The 14,280-nt window shown below is 33.5% G+C and overlaps 1 protein-coding gene across 2 annotated transcripts in view; it reads right to left on the bottom strand.

The window, feature by feature from the left end:
- The window catches only part of TMPRSS15 (transmembrane serine protease 15), a 118,035-nt gene that overhangs the window by 75,691 nt on the left and 28,064 nt on the right, over positions 1-14,280 (bottom strand). For both annotated transcript variants that reach the window (XM_047721687.1, XM_047721679.1), the window contains exons 8-11: positions 10,731-10,839; positions 5,533-5,639; positions 2,675-2,815; positions 1,590-1,739 (exon numbers count right to left, since the gene is read on the bottom strand). In XM_047721687.1, the coding sequence (XP_047577643.1) occupies positions 1,590-1,739; positions 2,675-2,815; positions 5,533-5,639; positions 10,731-10,839 (507 nt within the window). The remainder of the gene's footprint in view (positions 1-1,589; positions 1,740-2,674; positions 2,816-5,532; positions 5,640-10,730; positions 10,840-14,280) is intronic.

Raw genomic sequence — 14,280 nt, 5'->3', positions numbered from 1 at the left:
ATGTTTATTAGATTCAGATAATGAGAATGTACTAGGAATTCAAAGATGAAAAAGGCAAGTTTCCTGTTTCTGAAAATAAACAAATAACTAAGAAAATATAATACCATGTGGCAGGAGAGGTAAAAGAAGTGTTTATAATTGTTTAACAGAAAGGAAAATTTCAACTTGGAAGTTCTAGACAGACTTTATGGAAGTGGTGATATGAGATCTGTGTGCTCAATCCCTATAGCCATGTCTGGTTAAAGATTGTAATGCTTTTTTTTTTTTTTTAATTGAACCATATTTTCACCAGTGACAAGTCATATTGTATGATGGATTTTGCCTAAGAAAATTATCTAAATGCAGAAATTTCTATTCTGTCCTTTTGTAATTTTTCTTATTTTTAAGATCCATATTACTTCTATATTTGGAAACTCTCTGTTCAGTGATTAATTTGGTATCGTAAGTCATGCTTTTGGGATTTTCACGAGTGGTCTTGCCACTATGACTTCCTTATCTCCTGATAATTCTCTGTGATTTCTGGTCTTTTCCATCAACTATTATTGTTTCCAATGCTATTTTTCTCCCTGAAATCTAAATCTGATATTCACACAAAAAGCTATTTACAACTTACAGCCCTTCCCTCAGGACCATGCTTTAGAATCAGCTCATTCATTGTCCTTTTGGTATGAACAGATGGCTGTGTCTCCACAATATTTATGTTGAAACTCTAATTCCAGATGATGGTGTTTAGAGGTAAGGCCTTTGGGAGACAATTAGGTCAAGAGAGTGAAACCCTCATGATGTGATTAGTGACCTTATGAGAAGATACAGGAGAGAGTGCTGTCTCTCTGTCTCTCTCTGACTCTGTCTTTCTGTCTCTCTCCCTCCGTTGTGTGAGAATACAGTGAGAAAGCCTGTGTCTATGAAGCAGAAGAGCTCTCATCAGAACCTGACCATGCTGGCACCCCAACCACAGACTTCCCCTCTCCAGAACTATGAGAACTAAATTATTATTTAGATGAAGCTGGCTGTGGTACCCTGCCACAGAAGCTTAAACAAAGACAGCTCCTCAGAAGCCAATCTATCCCTAGATCTTTATTCCAAGTTAACATGATCTTGTATATTGAGAATTCTAAAACTTTAAAAACTATCCCAGTTAATAAACAAGTTCAGCAAAGTTGTAGGGTGCAAGACCAATATACCAAAAAAAAAAAAAAAAAAAAAAAAAGTATTTCTCTACAGCAGCAATAAAAAATTTGGAAAATGAAATTAAGGCAAAGTAGACCAAAGTTCAGAAAAGCTAATTGCTTTCTCCAAGTCCAATTGGCCAATAGTGAGTGGCAAATCTAGGGCAATAATCCATCTTGTCTGTAATCAGCTCCATGTACTTTTTAATGTTTCATGAATATATAGGATAAAAGAATATATTTTTAAAATACTTACTTTTATAGCTTATTTGATTACCATTTTCATTTAAAAGTATTTATTACCCATGATTTTTTTAAAAAGAAAATCTGAAAAAAACATTTCAAATTTAATACTATTCACATTAAACTACAAATACATACCACTTTCCTTTTGACTTTTGAATTAAATATGAATTATACCTGATTCATTGCCAAAAGTATGATCAAAATTTGGTCCAGTAAAAGGAGGAAAGGTGTTTCCCTGGGTCCTTTCCCATTCATTATCATCATTTAGATCCTGGACCCAGAAACAAAAGCCATCTTCAAAATTACAGTTAATTTTCTCATAATCTGTGAATTAAAAAAAAAACACTTTAAATTTAGTCCACAGTGTAACTAATTTAATCAATTACATTGAAAATAATCTAGTCTTATACAGTCTTACACACTTATTTTTAAATTAAATTAGATTTAATTTAGATTCAATTAATTAACATATAGTATTATTAGTTTCAGAGGTAGAATTTAGTGATTCATCAGTTTCATATAACACTCAGTGCTCATTGATCAAGTGCCTTCCATAATGCCTATCATCCCATTCTCCCACCTGCCTCCCTTCCAACATCCCTCAGTTTGTTTCCTATGGTTAAGAGTCTCTTACGGTTTTTTCCCTCTCCTATTTCATCTTGTTTTATTTTTCCCTCCCTCCCTATACACTTATAATTGTCAAGCACACAATCTTTTTTTTATTCATCATAATTCTGTTTCATTCTATTTAGTTTAAAAAAAAAAAACAGCTTTTTGTTGACAACTGTCTTAAATTAATATGCTTCCTATACCCCAGTAGGACTTTACCAAAGACAAGCTTCTTGTTCTTACTGTTCTTTAAGTTTTACATCTTACCTATTTTTGGTTTACCCACATAAACTTTGTCTCATATTTTTCTCTCCTCTTTTTACTAAATTTAATACTTGGGTCAAAATCAAGTTGATGTGGAATATTCTCAGAATTAGTTTTATGCATATACATATATATGGAACTTTGTAATTTTTGTCAAATTGGTTATTTGATTCTTTTGAAGAACATGAACTATCTTCTAATTTCCCAATTTCTCCAGCTATCAAGTAGAGATAGCTACATATAAGAGATAATCATTAAAGAACTTGCATAATGAGACAAATTATGACCTCGTTCTAAAATTTCAGGTCCTGTCTGCTACTTTTAAAATTCCATTACAATATTGAAGGATCTGAAGATTCAAAGGCTGAAGAATGAACAATACTTACTATTAAGTTCTGTGCTGTTAAATGCGGTGTATGTTGCATTAAAACCAATATAATCATTTTCATCAGATCCTATAAGAAAAGTGGCAGTAACTTGGTTGGAAAAGATCCTAATTGTGCCAGGATTGGTTTCCCAGAGAGAAGCTACCAAAATAAATAAATAAATAAACAAATAAATAAATAATAAAATAAAGGGTAACTATTATATATACATTTCTATCTGTTTATCCATCTAACAATAGATCCATTCTTCTGTCCAACCATTTATCAATTTATTGTTTTATCAATTGATCTATTGAACAACTCTCCGGTTATTCTATTTTGATTTACCTCAATTCCCATAATTATTTGGAGAAGATCCTCTTGCAATTTATATCATTTTTCTTTATGTAATGAGCACCGTCTCTGACACTTTCTGCCAGTTAGAGAACTTTTACATCACTGTACATAAAAATGACTGAAAATGCCTTTGAACTTGTTTATATTCACTTATCCCTAATCAAGTACATAATCATTTTATGGTACTGGATACTTAAACTTTTTTATAATTTCTCTAGATAATCTTGTTCTTTCTAATTTAATTAAAATATCTACATATTTTCAATGTGATAAAATAATAACAGTATTTGAGGTATATATTCTGAATTGGAACTTATTAAAAGTAAATGTTTTATGTATCTCTTAGAGGAACTTGCTAAAATATTTAGAAAAAGATGGGAGTGTGAGTCAAGAATTAAAGTACTGGCGTTATTACAAAATAAAATAACTTTAGAGTTAAGGAATGATATTGATCTTCATGTATTACATGCTATAATACAATGACATATAAATCTGTTATTTTAAATTTAAATCAACAAATACTGAGTTTTTAATTTATCAGGCACTGTGCTAGATGCTGAAGGTAAGATTGCCTTCTTAAAAAAAGTATTATTTTTAACTTTAAGAATTTTAATTTTTAAATTTTAATAGGCAAATTTATTTCTCATATTTTTTCAAGTGAAAATTATAATGTTCATTTTCGAAACTTTAAAATGGATTTATATTTCAAAAGACCTTAAAATTTAAACAACTACCTATTTGTTATAATTTAAATACACTCTCATAGATTTTTGTCTATTTGGATATTTAATTTCTTTGCTGATTTTTTATGATAGTTATTTGTACATTATTCAATCACTATCCCTGGTGATTCTAAGATTTATTCATGAATCACTGATAATCTAAGCACATGAAGAGAAATGAGAATAGCATTTAGGCAAATCATGGTATTCAAGGGGTAAAGAAACATGAGGGTAACTTACACCTATCACTTTTGGGCAGTCAGCCTCTATGAATTTTGTTTTCATCATTTATAGAAGTAAACAAAATTATACTAGCACCTACATAATACGGTTTTGGTGAGCATTTATTGAGTTAACTTAAAATGTTTAGAATATTATTTTGCATATTACAAGTTATCAGTGTATGCTAAAACAAATTATTAATATCACATTAGCCCTTGGAGAAATTTATATGACTTGGTTTATTTGTTTATGTAAATACTTATGTTGATTATAATTTTAAGGAACTAGATTTATCAACCACAGAAATAAGCAGATTATCAAATGGCTGGCCCATCTATTTTAGTCAAATGTGACTTATTGGAGTTCATCTGTTTTATGTATATTCACTATTATATTTGTACTAGGGGGTTTTAAAACACAATGAGTAATTGCATTGTGTTTGAAGTTAGAGAGTCTTAAGTCTGATTTCGCCTCCAACACTCACTAGCTCCAGGGACTTGTGGTTGTTTAACCCATTAGGGCCCATTTTCCTCTCCTGTAATGCATACTTCACAGGTTTATTGAAAATATTAAATAAGAATATCCATACATAACACACAGTATGGTGAATGTTACGTTAATAGCACCCAATTCAAAGTACATATCATATGCTTAAATATTTCTCAAACTGATTAATCAAAAACACTTATTAGATAGGATTCACTTTTCATTACCACAAGTACAATTTGAAAGCCAAAATGGTTAAAATAAATGTCGCTATTATATAAACTTGAAAAACAGGTGTCACCTGTAACCTCATATCAGCTCTACACTTGACACTCCCTCCGAAGGGTGAGGAAAACTACTGATTCGCTGGGCTCCATTATTATATCTTCTTCTTCATCCTTATTTTATTTCCTCTTGGAATTTCACCCCTACTTTTGTTGGCTATTATGAGTAGGTAGTTCCATGCATTTTGAGACCAAACAGAAAAAAAGGGGAGTGGACATATATATATTCATTCATTTCCTGCCTTCTTTTCAGCTTCTAAGGGTGTCCACGTACATAATGACAAATGGTTATATAAGAGCAATACCACCTACACCTACCATTTACTGATCTTACATCCTGGGCTAGTCATTGTTTTACCCACTTTATTCAAAATAGTACAGCAAGAGACTGAGAAGTAGAGTGCGTGTTGAAAATAGGAAGACATTCTGTGAGTTGCAATGCTAGAGAAAATAAGAACAATGATTTTCAGGGTTTGTCTGAATTTTGCTTAATAGGGAGTAACAATTAAAGAAAGCATAGTAACCAAAGACATAATTACATTTCTTTGGAAAATTCCACATGATTTTCAAAACTGAAAGTAGAAGAGGATAATAATGGAAACCATAACCTTTTTATTACTAAGAAGATTGATGACATAGGGCACTAAATTACTAACTTTTATAATGAGAACCAGTTTTGCTTTTTCTTTCAGTAACTTGAAGTTCAAGTCCACATTCAGTTTAAAAATCAAAGAGAAAACACATTACTTCAAAGAGTTTACCACATATTTTCATTTTGATAATGGGTTATATATTTGTTTTAACTTACCTCTTAAAATCTTGTTTGTACCCACACCTTCATAAATATTTAATACATCTGTATAACATGTGTTAAGATAATTGAAGCTCAGTTTAATGAAGAGTCCTTGATTTACACTAAATTAAAGCAAAAAATAGATTACTACACTCTTAACAGGCTGTTACAACTCTTTATGCATTCTAGAATTTGAATGTATTTTCTAGTTGTGATTAAAAAAAGACATAACATGAGAATGATACTCAATAAATTTTTAAGTATATGATACAGAACTGTTAACTATAAGCACAATGTTCTACAGCAGATCTCTAGAACTTTTTCAACTTACATGACTGAAACACTGTTCCTACTGAACAGTAACTCCCCATTTCACCCTCTCCTTGTCCCTGGAAACCACCATTCTACTTTCTGTCTCTATGAGTTTGAATACTTTAGATGCTTCATGTAAATGGAATCATGCAGTATTTGCTCTTCAATGAAAAGCTTATTTCACTTGGCATGATGTCCTCAAATTTCACCCATGTTGTTGCACATGATAGGATTTCCTTCTTTTAATGGCTGAATAATATTCCATTGTATGTATGTACCATATTTTCTGTATCCATTCATTGAATGGACATTTAGGTTGTTTCCATCTCTTCTTTGTTTTTGTGAATAATGTTGCGATGCAGCTGAGCATGGGAGTGTAAATATCTCTTAGAGATTCTGATTTCAAGTCTTGGATAAATATCCAGAAATGAGATTGCTGGATTATATAGCAGTTCCTTTTAAAAATGTTTGAGGAATCGCCATACTGTTTTCCATAGTGACCACACCATTTTACATTCCATCAGTGGCGCACAGGGTTCCATTTTCTCCACATCCTCACCAACATTTATCATTTTCTGTTTTTTTAATCATAGCCACTGTGATTTTAAATTTGCATATCCTTGATGATTGTTGATGCTGAGCAACTTTTCAAATGCCTGTTCACCATCTGTATGTCTTGTTTGGAGAAATACTTATTTGAGATTTTTGCCCATTTTTTAATTGAATTATTTGTTCTTTTGCTATGCAGTTGTAAAAGTTACTTAAGTATTTTGGATATTAACCCTTTATCAGATATATGGCTTGCAAATATTATATTCCATTTCATAGGTTGCCTTTTCACTCTACTGATTGTTTCCTTTGCTCTATAGAAGGTTTTTTAATGTGATGTAATGCCTCTTGTCTATTTTTGCTTTAGCTGCGTATGCTTTTAATGTCATTGAAGAACAGTGTTATGAAGATTTCTTTCTATTTTTTTTTTTCTGTATGTGTGGTATGATTGTGTGGTGTATGTTTGATGTGGGTATGGTGGATTTGTGGTGTGTTAATTGTGTATGTGTTGTTATGTGTGGGGTGAATGTGGTGCTATTGCTATGTGAGTGTGTGTGTGTATGAGAAGGGACTGTTTCCTTAATTTCTTTTTTTGTGTGTGTTCATTATTAGTGTAAGGAAACATAACTGATTTTTTTTTACATGGATTTTGTGTTCTGTAACTTTGCTGAATTCTTTTATTAGTGGTGTGTTTGTGTGTGCATTTTGATAACTTTCTACATATAAGATCTTGTCATCTGTGGGCAGACCATGTATAAAAATTCTGCCTTTGTTAGGACTATTCAGGAATGGGCACTTGAGTGAGCTTTCTGGTGAGACTCAAGGGACTCCAGCATCAAAGCTTATGAAGACAGAGGAAGAAGAAATGAAGCAGCCTTCAGGGGTGATTTCTGTTTTTTAATTGAAGTTTTGGTGTCTTTAAGCAGGAATATAGTGTGTTTTTCTTCATGTGATATTTTTAAGCTAAGAAACCAAAGGATACAAGACAATCTCCTTCAAAACTTTTGTTTTCAGTATTCTTTTACCTTTTTAAAATATAACGTCAAAGGTAGAAGAGAGAAACTGGTGCATATTGTTTTCTATTTCTTTTTTCTGATTCAGAAAAGCTAGCTGAACTGCAATAAAAATGTGGTCATTTATAAATATAAGACTAATTAGAAAATACAATATATGTTTTTATAATATTAGACATGGTATTCTTATGATTATTTGAAGGGAATGGATTTTTTCTAAATATAATTTATGCATTTTGCATTTTTGTATCAATAGTTAATCTCTTAAGAGCCCATTTTTTTGATATATTGATATGGGGCTAAGCCCTTTACATTTAGTACTACATTTAATAGTGACTTTGGCCTCTGAATTTAGAGATTGTGAACTCTATGAATGCAGAAATTTTGGGTCAGAGAGATTTTATGATTTGCCTGAGATCACAAATTTTGAATCTGTAGGGCAGATTTGAACTCACAAAGACTGTCTGTAGTGCTCACATTCTTAATATCTGACACCCTGCTAAATGTAGTTTTAATATAATTCTAAGGATGGGATAGGCCCAAATATAGTTTAATTGCATTTTAAGCATTTCTCCACTCTTTAAACGGTCTTCAAATCCTGTAGGAAACATCATTGTCTTTAACCCCACTTTGATCACCATTAGGAGAAACAAACTATCAAGGACAATGCATCACTATTGCAGAAATCAAGTTGAGAAGAAAACATATTTAGGTTTATGATTAATTAAATCATAATCTCATCTTGAAGTACAGTGTTTAGGGTAATATTTTGGATTCCTTGGGTTTTCAAAATCATTGCTTCACTAATGGTGGATTTCTTTCTTTTTTCTTTCTTTCTTTTTTTTAAGATTTTATTTATTTGAGAGAGAGCGTGTACATAAGAGAGCATGGGCAAAGGTGGAGTCAGAGGGAAAGGGAAAAGCAGACTCTCTGTTGAGCAGGAAGCCCAGTGGGGCTCAATCCCAGGGATCATGACATAAGCCTAAAGAAGCCGCTTAACCAACTGAGCCACCCAGGTGCCCCAATGGTGGATTTCTTTTTCTTTCTTTCTTTTTTTTTTTTATTATGTTATGTTGGTCACTATACGGTACATCATTGTTTTTGATGTAATGTTCCATGACTCATTGTTTGTATATAACACCCAGTGCTCCATGCAATATGCGCCCTCTTTAATACCCATCACTGGGCTAACCAACTCCCACCCTTCCCGCCTCTAAAACTAATGATGGATTTCTTAAAAATGGTTTTAAAAATTAAGTAACAGAGAAGAAAGAAAAAAGAATCAAACCATACAAATCCTTAATTAACATAGTGTGATTATTACATAAATGGTATATTATTATGGCAAAAGTTCTGCTTATAAACTCTCATATAAATTTGACTGAGCTTTATTAAGCAGTGGATTTAACAATTAAATTATTTTTATTTGGTTTAAAAAAATTCCAAAGATTGCATGAAGAAGTAATTAAGGATTCATATTCTTTCCATTTTCAAAGGAAGTAACTTAAGATTTTTCTATAGCTTTCTGTTGACATTTTAAATAAGGAATAGAATATTTTTCATTTTACTTATGAACATTGTTAATAGTCATATAAATGTTTCTTTTAAAATTTGATGGGATTATATTGGAAGCAGTATCCTCCAAATTGGTTATTTCTTCACTTAACAAGTGAGCTGCCATTTTTAATACAAAATCTTGTCTTTGGCACACAAGTAACCTGTTATCTGGAGCATGAAAACATAATGTACATGTGGTTGAGCTCCAAAATAGAAATTATTTAAAGAGAATAGGATGTTCTTCTTTCCCTGAATAATGCCAAGTAAATGTATTTAGGACAATCTTCCCTTCATATGCATCTCGTGTCTGGGATATATATACACAAGTAAACAATACTGTGCATCTTTATGGGGCCATTTCTATGATTTGGTTGGAAAGAACTTGTTTGGTACTGACTTGTAACCTTTCATCAGCTATTATGTTTTCTAGTGAATCATCTGGTTTTCTAGTGCATCATCACAATGATTAAAACTATTAAACAGTAAGGAGATGAACCATGAGAGACTGTGGACTCTGAGAAACAAATTGAGGGTTTTGGAGGGGCATGGGGTAGGGACTGGGTGAACCTGGTGGTGGGTATTAAAGAGGGCACATATTGCATGGAGCACTGGGTGTGATGCATAAACAATGAATCTTGGAACACTGAAAAAATAAAGTTAAAAAAACTATTATACAGTAGGTTGGATTGGGAAACCATAATCCCATTCAGCTGTTAAGAGAGATGAACTTACAGAATGAATGTCATTTATCAAAGTATATCCCATAGAATATTTATTCTGCATGCTCTGTGGAGGAAAATGATTAGTGGCTTAAGATTATTATTTTTTTAAGATTTTATTTGTTTATTTGACAGACAGAGATCACAAGTAGGCAGAGAGGCAGGTGGGGAGAGAGAGGAAGCAGGCACCCTGCTGAGCAGAGAGCCTGATGTGGGGCTCGATCCCAGGACCCTGAGATCATGACCTGAGCCGAAGGCAGAGGCTTAACCCACTGAGCCACTCAGGCGCCCCTATTTTTTTCTTTTTTTGAGATATTTACCACTTGTTAACTTATTTGAAACTGTGAGAAGTCCTGGACTTAAAAAAAAAAAAGTTGCAATGAGTTTATTCAGTGTTACTTTTATTTATTTGGGTACAAATTATTTTCCTTTGGAATATTGGGAAAGAAAATCAGATACTAGTCCTGTGTGAAAAATGCTTAGATAAATATTGAGGTGGATCAGCCTTCAGCCTGATTATTTGGATCATCACAATGATTGGATTAGTGGGTTGAAGTAGCTTGGAGGGCAAATACATAGTCACTGATCCCAGTGTTTTTCAAGATCTAGCGAACAGGATGTGTATAGAAGGTGTCTCCAGCTCTTAATCTGCCATGACTAACTCACATCAGAGAAGATTTTCAAACAGATGCTAGCCTAATGAGAAAGGAACTCTTCAGAGACCAGGATGCATGTGATGGGAAATATTATGTATTGCAATATACAGATATACATGTGTGCTCTTCACCTTGCCAGTCCTTGATCTGTGCCAATCATGGTGGGGGGACTTACTGCAAAGTCCAGTGATGGCCCTATTTATTAGACAGTATGATCCATAGCACAGAACACCTTTTTGAAGGTGAAGAATGAGTGAGAAACTACTTGGACAAGTTATCAGTTGGGAAGACTTTGCTTCATAGCTAGTGAAAATGATTGTTCAAAAATAGACTACTGAAGGTGGTAGGACCTACTGTATCAGAGAAAGACTTAATGGCTTAACAGGGAATAGAAGATGATCTATTACCGTATAATCCACCGGCAAACAACACTCAATTTAGAAGGCTTCGGGTAATGAGCAGCCTGGAAGGACCCAGAAGATCCAGTCAACAAAAACCTTCCATCACAAGCTGTGGCTGTGGAAACAAGTGGGAATTCATGTCAGACAAAAAATAGTCCTGGAAAGTTTTCTCATATGAAATGGGATTCAAATCATCTAGTGAACACCTCCTAGAACATCGATGACTGAAATCTGTATGAGGACATTTTACAAAACTGAAATGATCAAGGGGGAGTAGATGAGATCTCATGTTTAAAATCTATTGCCCATTTTCAAATACGTGTACAGAACTCACCATAGATTCTTTTAGAAAAGCATTCTATTTCTAAATACTCATACTTAAGCTTCATTTTCAGTACTTCTTTTTTTCATATTTATATTTTTAAATTTATTTCAAATTTATTTCATATTTATATTTTAAATATTTTTAAATATAAATACATATATTTAAATTATAAACTTCTAATTTAGACAAATAGCTACTAACTGTTTTGGTCTTACTTTCCCCATTAAATTGGAGCTAGGGTGAATTTCAAGTATGTGCATTACATACTGTGTTCTCCTAAAAATGATCAGAATATGGCCAGGCAAATGATATGTGAGTTTCCGGTGGCCTGTGGTGAATTCTATCCATCCACTCTATTCCACCTTCTTTTAAACCTCTTGCTTCTTTTGTATGAATTCGCTAGCTCAGTATTTTCACATATTCCTGAATATGTCTCTTGCTTTTTATGATTCCTCATTTTCCTCTTTTTTTTTTATTGTTTTTTTTTTTAAAGACTTTATTTATTTGACAGACAGAGATCATAGTAGGCAGAGGGGCAGGCAGAGAGAGAGAGGGAAGCAGGCTCCCCGCTGAACAGAGAGTCCGATGCAGGGCTCGATCCCAGGACCCTGAGCCGAAGGCAGAGGCTTAACCCTCTGAGCCACCCAGGCGACCCCCTCATTTTCCTCTTTTAATTCTTATAGCAAATTTACTTCATATACTTCTCTTTGATGTCATGTATTATCAGTTGTCTTTAACTTATATCTGAGTCATTTCCAACTAGTTTAGAATCATACTGAGAGCATGAACCAGGAGCCATGCCTCACTACTTTTTGTGTTCCCTTTACAGTTATTATGTATACTATGTGTTTAAAAAAATAATAAAACACATTTTATTTTCACAATCATTAATTTTTCTTAGATCATTTTCTATACACTTACTTGATTCTGTTGACACCTCTAGTTATTATTCTAAAATAATGAAATAAAATAGTAGTTATTCTAAAATAACTACTCCTAGAGTGTGTCCTTTTCCTCTTGGCAGGTTGATAATTCCTCATAGGCCAGAAGCATTGATGGAGGGTAGGGAGATTAAAGAAATTTATGAAAATTAAATTGGTGCTCTTGGAATCCGAGAGCTAGAATAAGTTAATCCAAAATGGATGGATGGAAAATCCCATGTAACAGTATACAATATTTCTATCAAGTTATAAAATGCAAGCTATTATATGACATCAAATGTTTTATATGACAAAAGAAAAAGCTGAAAAGTGAACAGTTTTTGGTTGGCTCTTTGCTAGTTTCGGTATTTTTAAAAAAGCATAAGAATTCACTTTGTGATTATAAGACTGTAAGATTGTAAATTGTAAGACATAAAGTCTATTTAAAAAATAACGGCCTAAGAATTCATTGCATTGGATTATGACTTGGTAGCCTGACTCCCAACAAAAGACAAAAAGCAAAATAAATAACAAACAAATAAACAAATAAACAACAACACAAATAAACAACAACACAAACTGAGAACAGAAAAGATATTCTAAAATAAAAGGATTAAGCACTGAAAAATCCATGACAAATTTGGTTGAGGGGGCAGAGAATATCCAAGCTTGTTGAGAGAACTGAATCTCCTTATGTGTAATACTTCCCGGAGCTGAAGGGGACGGTTAAGGAGAATTGGTACAATTCTCAGATAAACAGTAAAACATGTGATTTTTAATGCAAATTAAAGTAATTTAATTTAGTTTTTTCTAGTTGTTAAGTTATTTAAGTAATTTTCTAGTTATAAAATTAAGTTATTTTCTAGTTGTAAAAGGAAATCTTTTTCAAAGTCAATTCGCTGCCCACTGCAGACCATGCTGAGAAGATGGGACAGTCAGTCCTTCCCTGTCGATGACTGTGGCGTCTGCTTATATTTTAGGTGATATGTGAAGCCTTTTAATCTGTTTGCCAGAAAAAAAATATATATGGACTTCAAGATTACAGGCAGTTCAAGAAAGTCCACTGCTTTTGTAAATAGTTTGTATGTAATAACGTAGAGCAATCAATCCACCAGGTATATTTGAATATAACTGCTAGCACTGATGGGGTGTTTACTGTGTGCCAGCTCCTGTTCTGAAGTTATTACAGATGTATTAGTGTAATGTTCACAACCATCTGATAAAGTTACAGGTGGCAAAAGTGAGGCACAGAGGGGTTAGGTAACCAGCAAACGTTCTCCCAGCTTGTTAGGGACAATTCAAAACCAGGCAGTCTTACTACTGAGCATAGAAGGCTATCCTGCCTTATACCTCGATATACAGAGCTATCATGATGTTATAATCTCCTCTTTGAACTGAAAAGCGGGGGAGGGAGGAGGGTATGTGTGTGCAGGATTGTAAATAAAAGAAGGAACGGGAAATTTTAAAGAATTCCATCATTTTCATTGTACTTGCAATAACATTCTACAACGAGTAGGAGGAAGCAAAAAAGAGTGAAAAGGGCACAAAACAGGACTAGTGTAAGAATTTATAAAACCAATTTGCAAATCTGATAACATTTCAGTGATTCCTCCCTTCTTCACACCCATTCACTGCATCTTTGGGGGGAATTATCAACAGGTCTGTGTCATACAACAAGATTCATAGTTTTCCAAAAATGTGAGTTGTGTCCCCAGTGGCAGGATTATTGTAGGTTTGCTATACCCTTTTTCAGACCCTTCGGGGCACATCACTAGACTACACTTTTTTAAAACATGGAGCCATGTGTGGCGTCTGGGTGGCTCAGTTGGTTAAGCAACTGCTTTCAGCTCAGGTCGTGATCTTAGAGTCCCAGGATCAAGTCTCGCATCAGTCCCTGCTCAGCAGGGAGTCTGCTTCTCCCCTGACCTCTCTTCTCTTATGCTCTCTCATTCTCTCGCTCTCTCTCTCTCTCAAATAAATAAATAAAATCTTAGGGGAAAAAAATAGAGCCATGTGACTGATCCTGGCCATTAAACTATTGTGGAGGTAATTGTATTTATTTCCAGATTTGATTTCTAAAAAGGCCTTCTAGGACATTCTTCCTTTGTCAGTGGGTTGCAAAGGATCCAGGGGACAGATGGGATACTGAAGGAGCTGACATCCCAGATACCTACACAGAGTACAGCCCCTTGCCGTCTAACTTGGACCATGACTTGATAAGCAAACTGTTTTTGTCTTAAATTGCTAAGATTGCTTATCATAGTATTTAGCCTATCCTAAAAAATATGATCAATTTTTCCAGTTGTCTATG

Source organism: Lutra lutra, chromosome 1 (genome assembly GCF_902655055.1).
Source record: "Lutra lutra chromosome 1, mLutLut1.2, whole genome shotgun sequence".
In the NCBI taxonomy this organism is placed as follows: Eukaryota; Metazoa; Chordata; class Mammalia; order Carnivora; family Mustelidae; genus Lutra; species Lutra lutra.
Note: the sequence above shows the minus strand (reverse complement) of the source record. Positions and strands in the feature narration are given on the sequence as shown.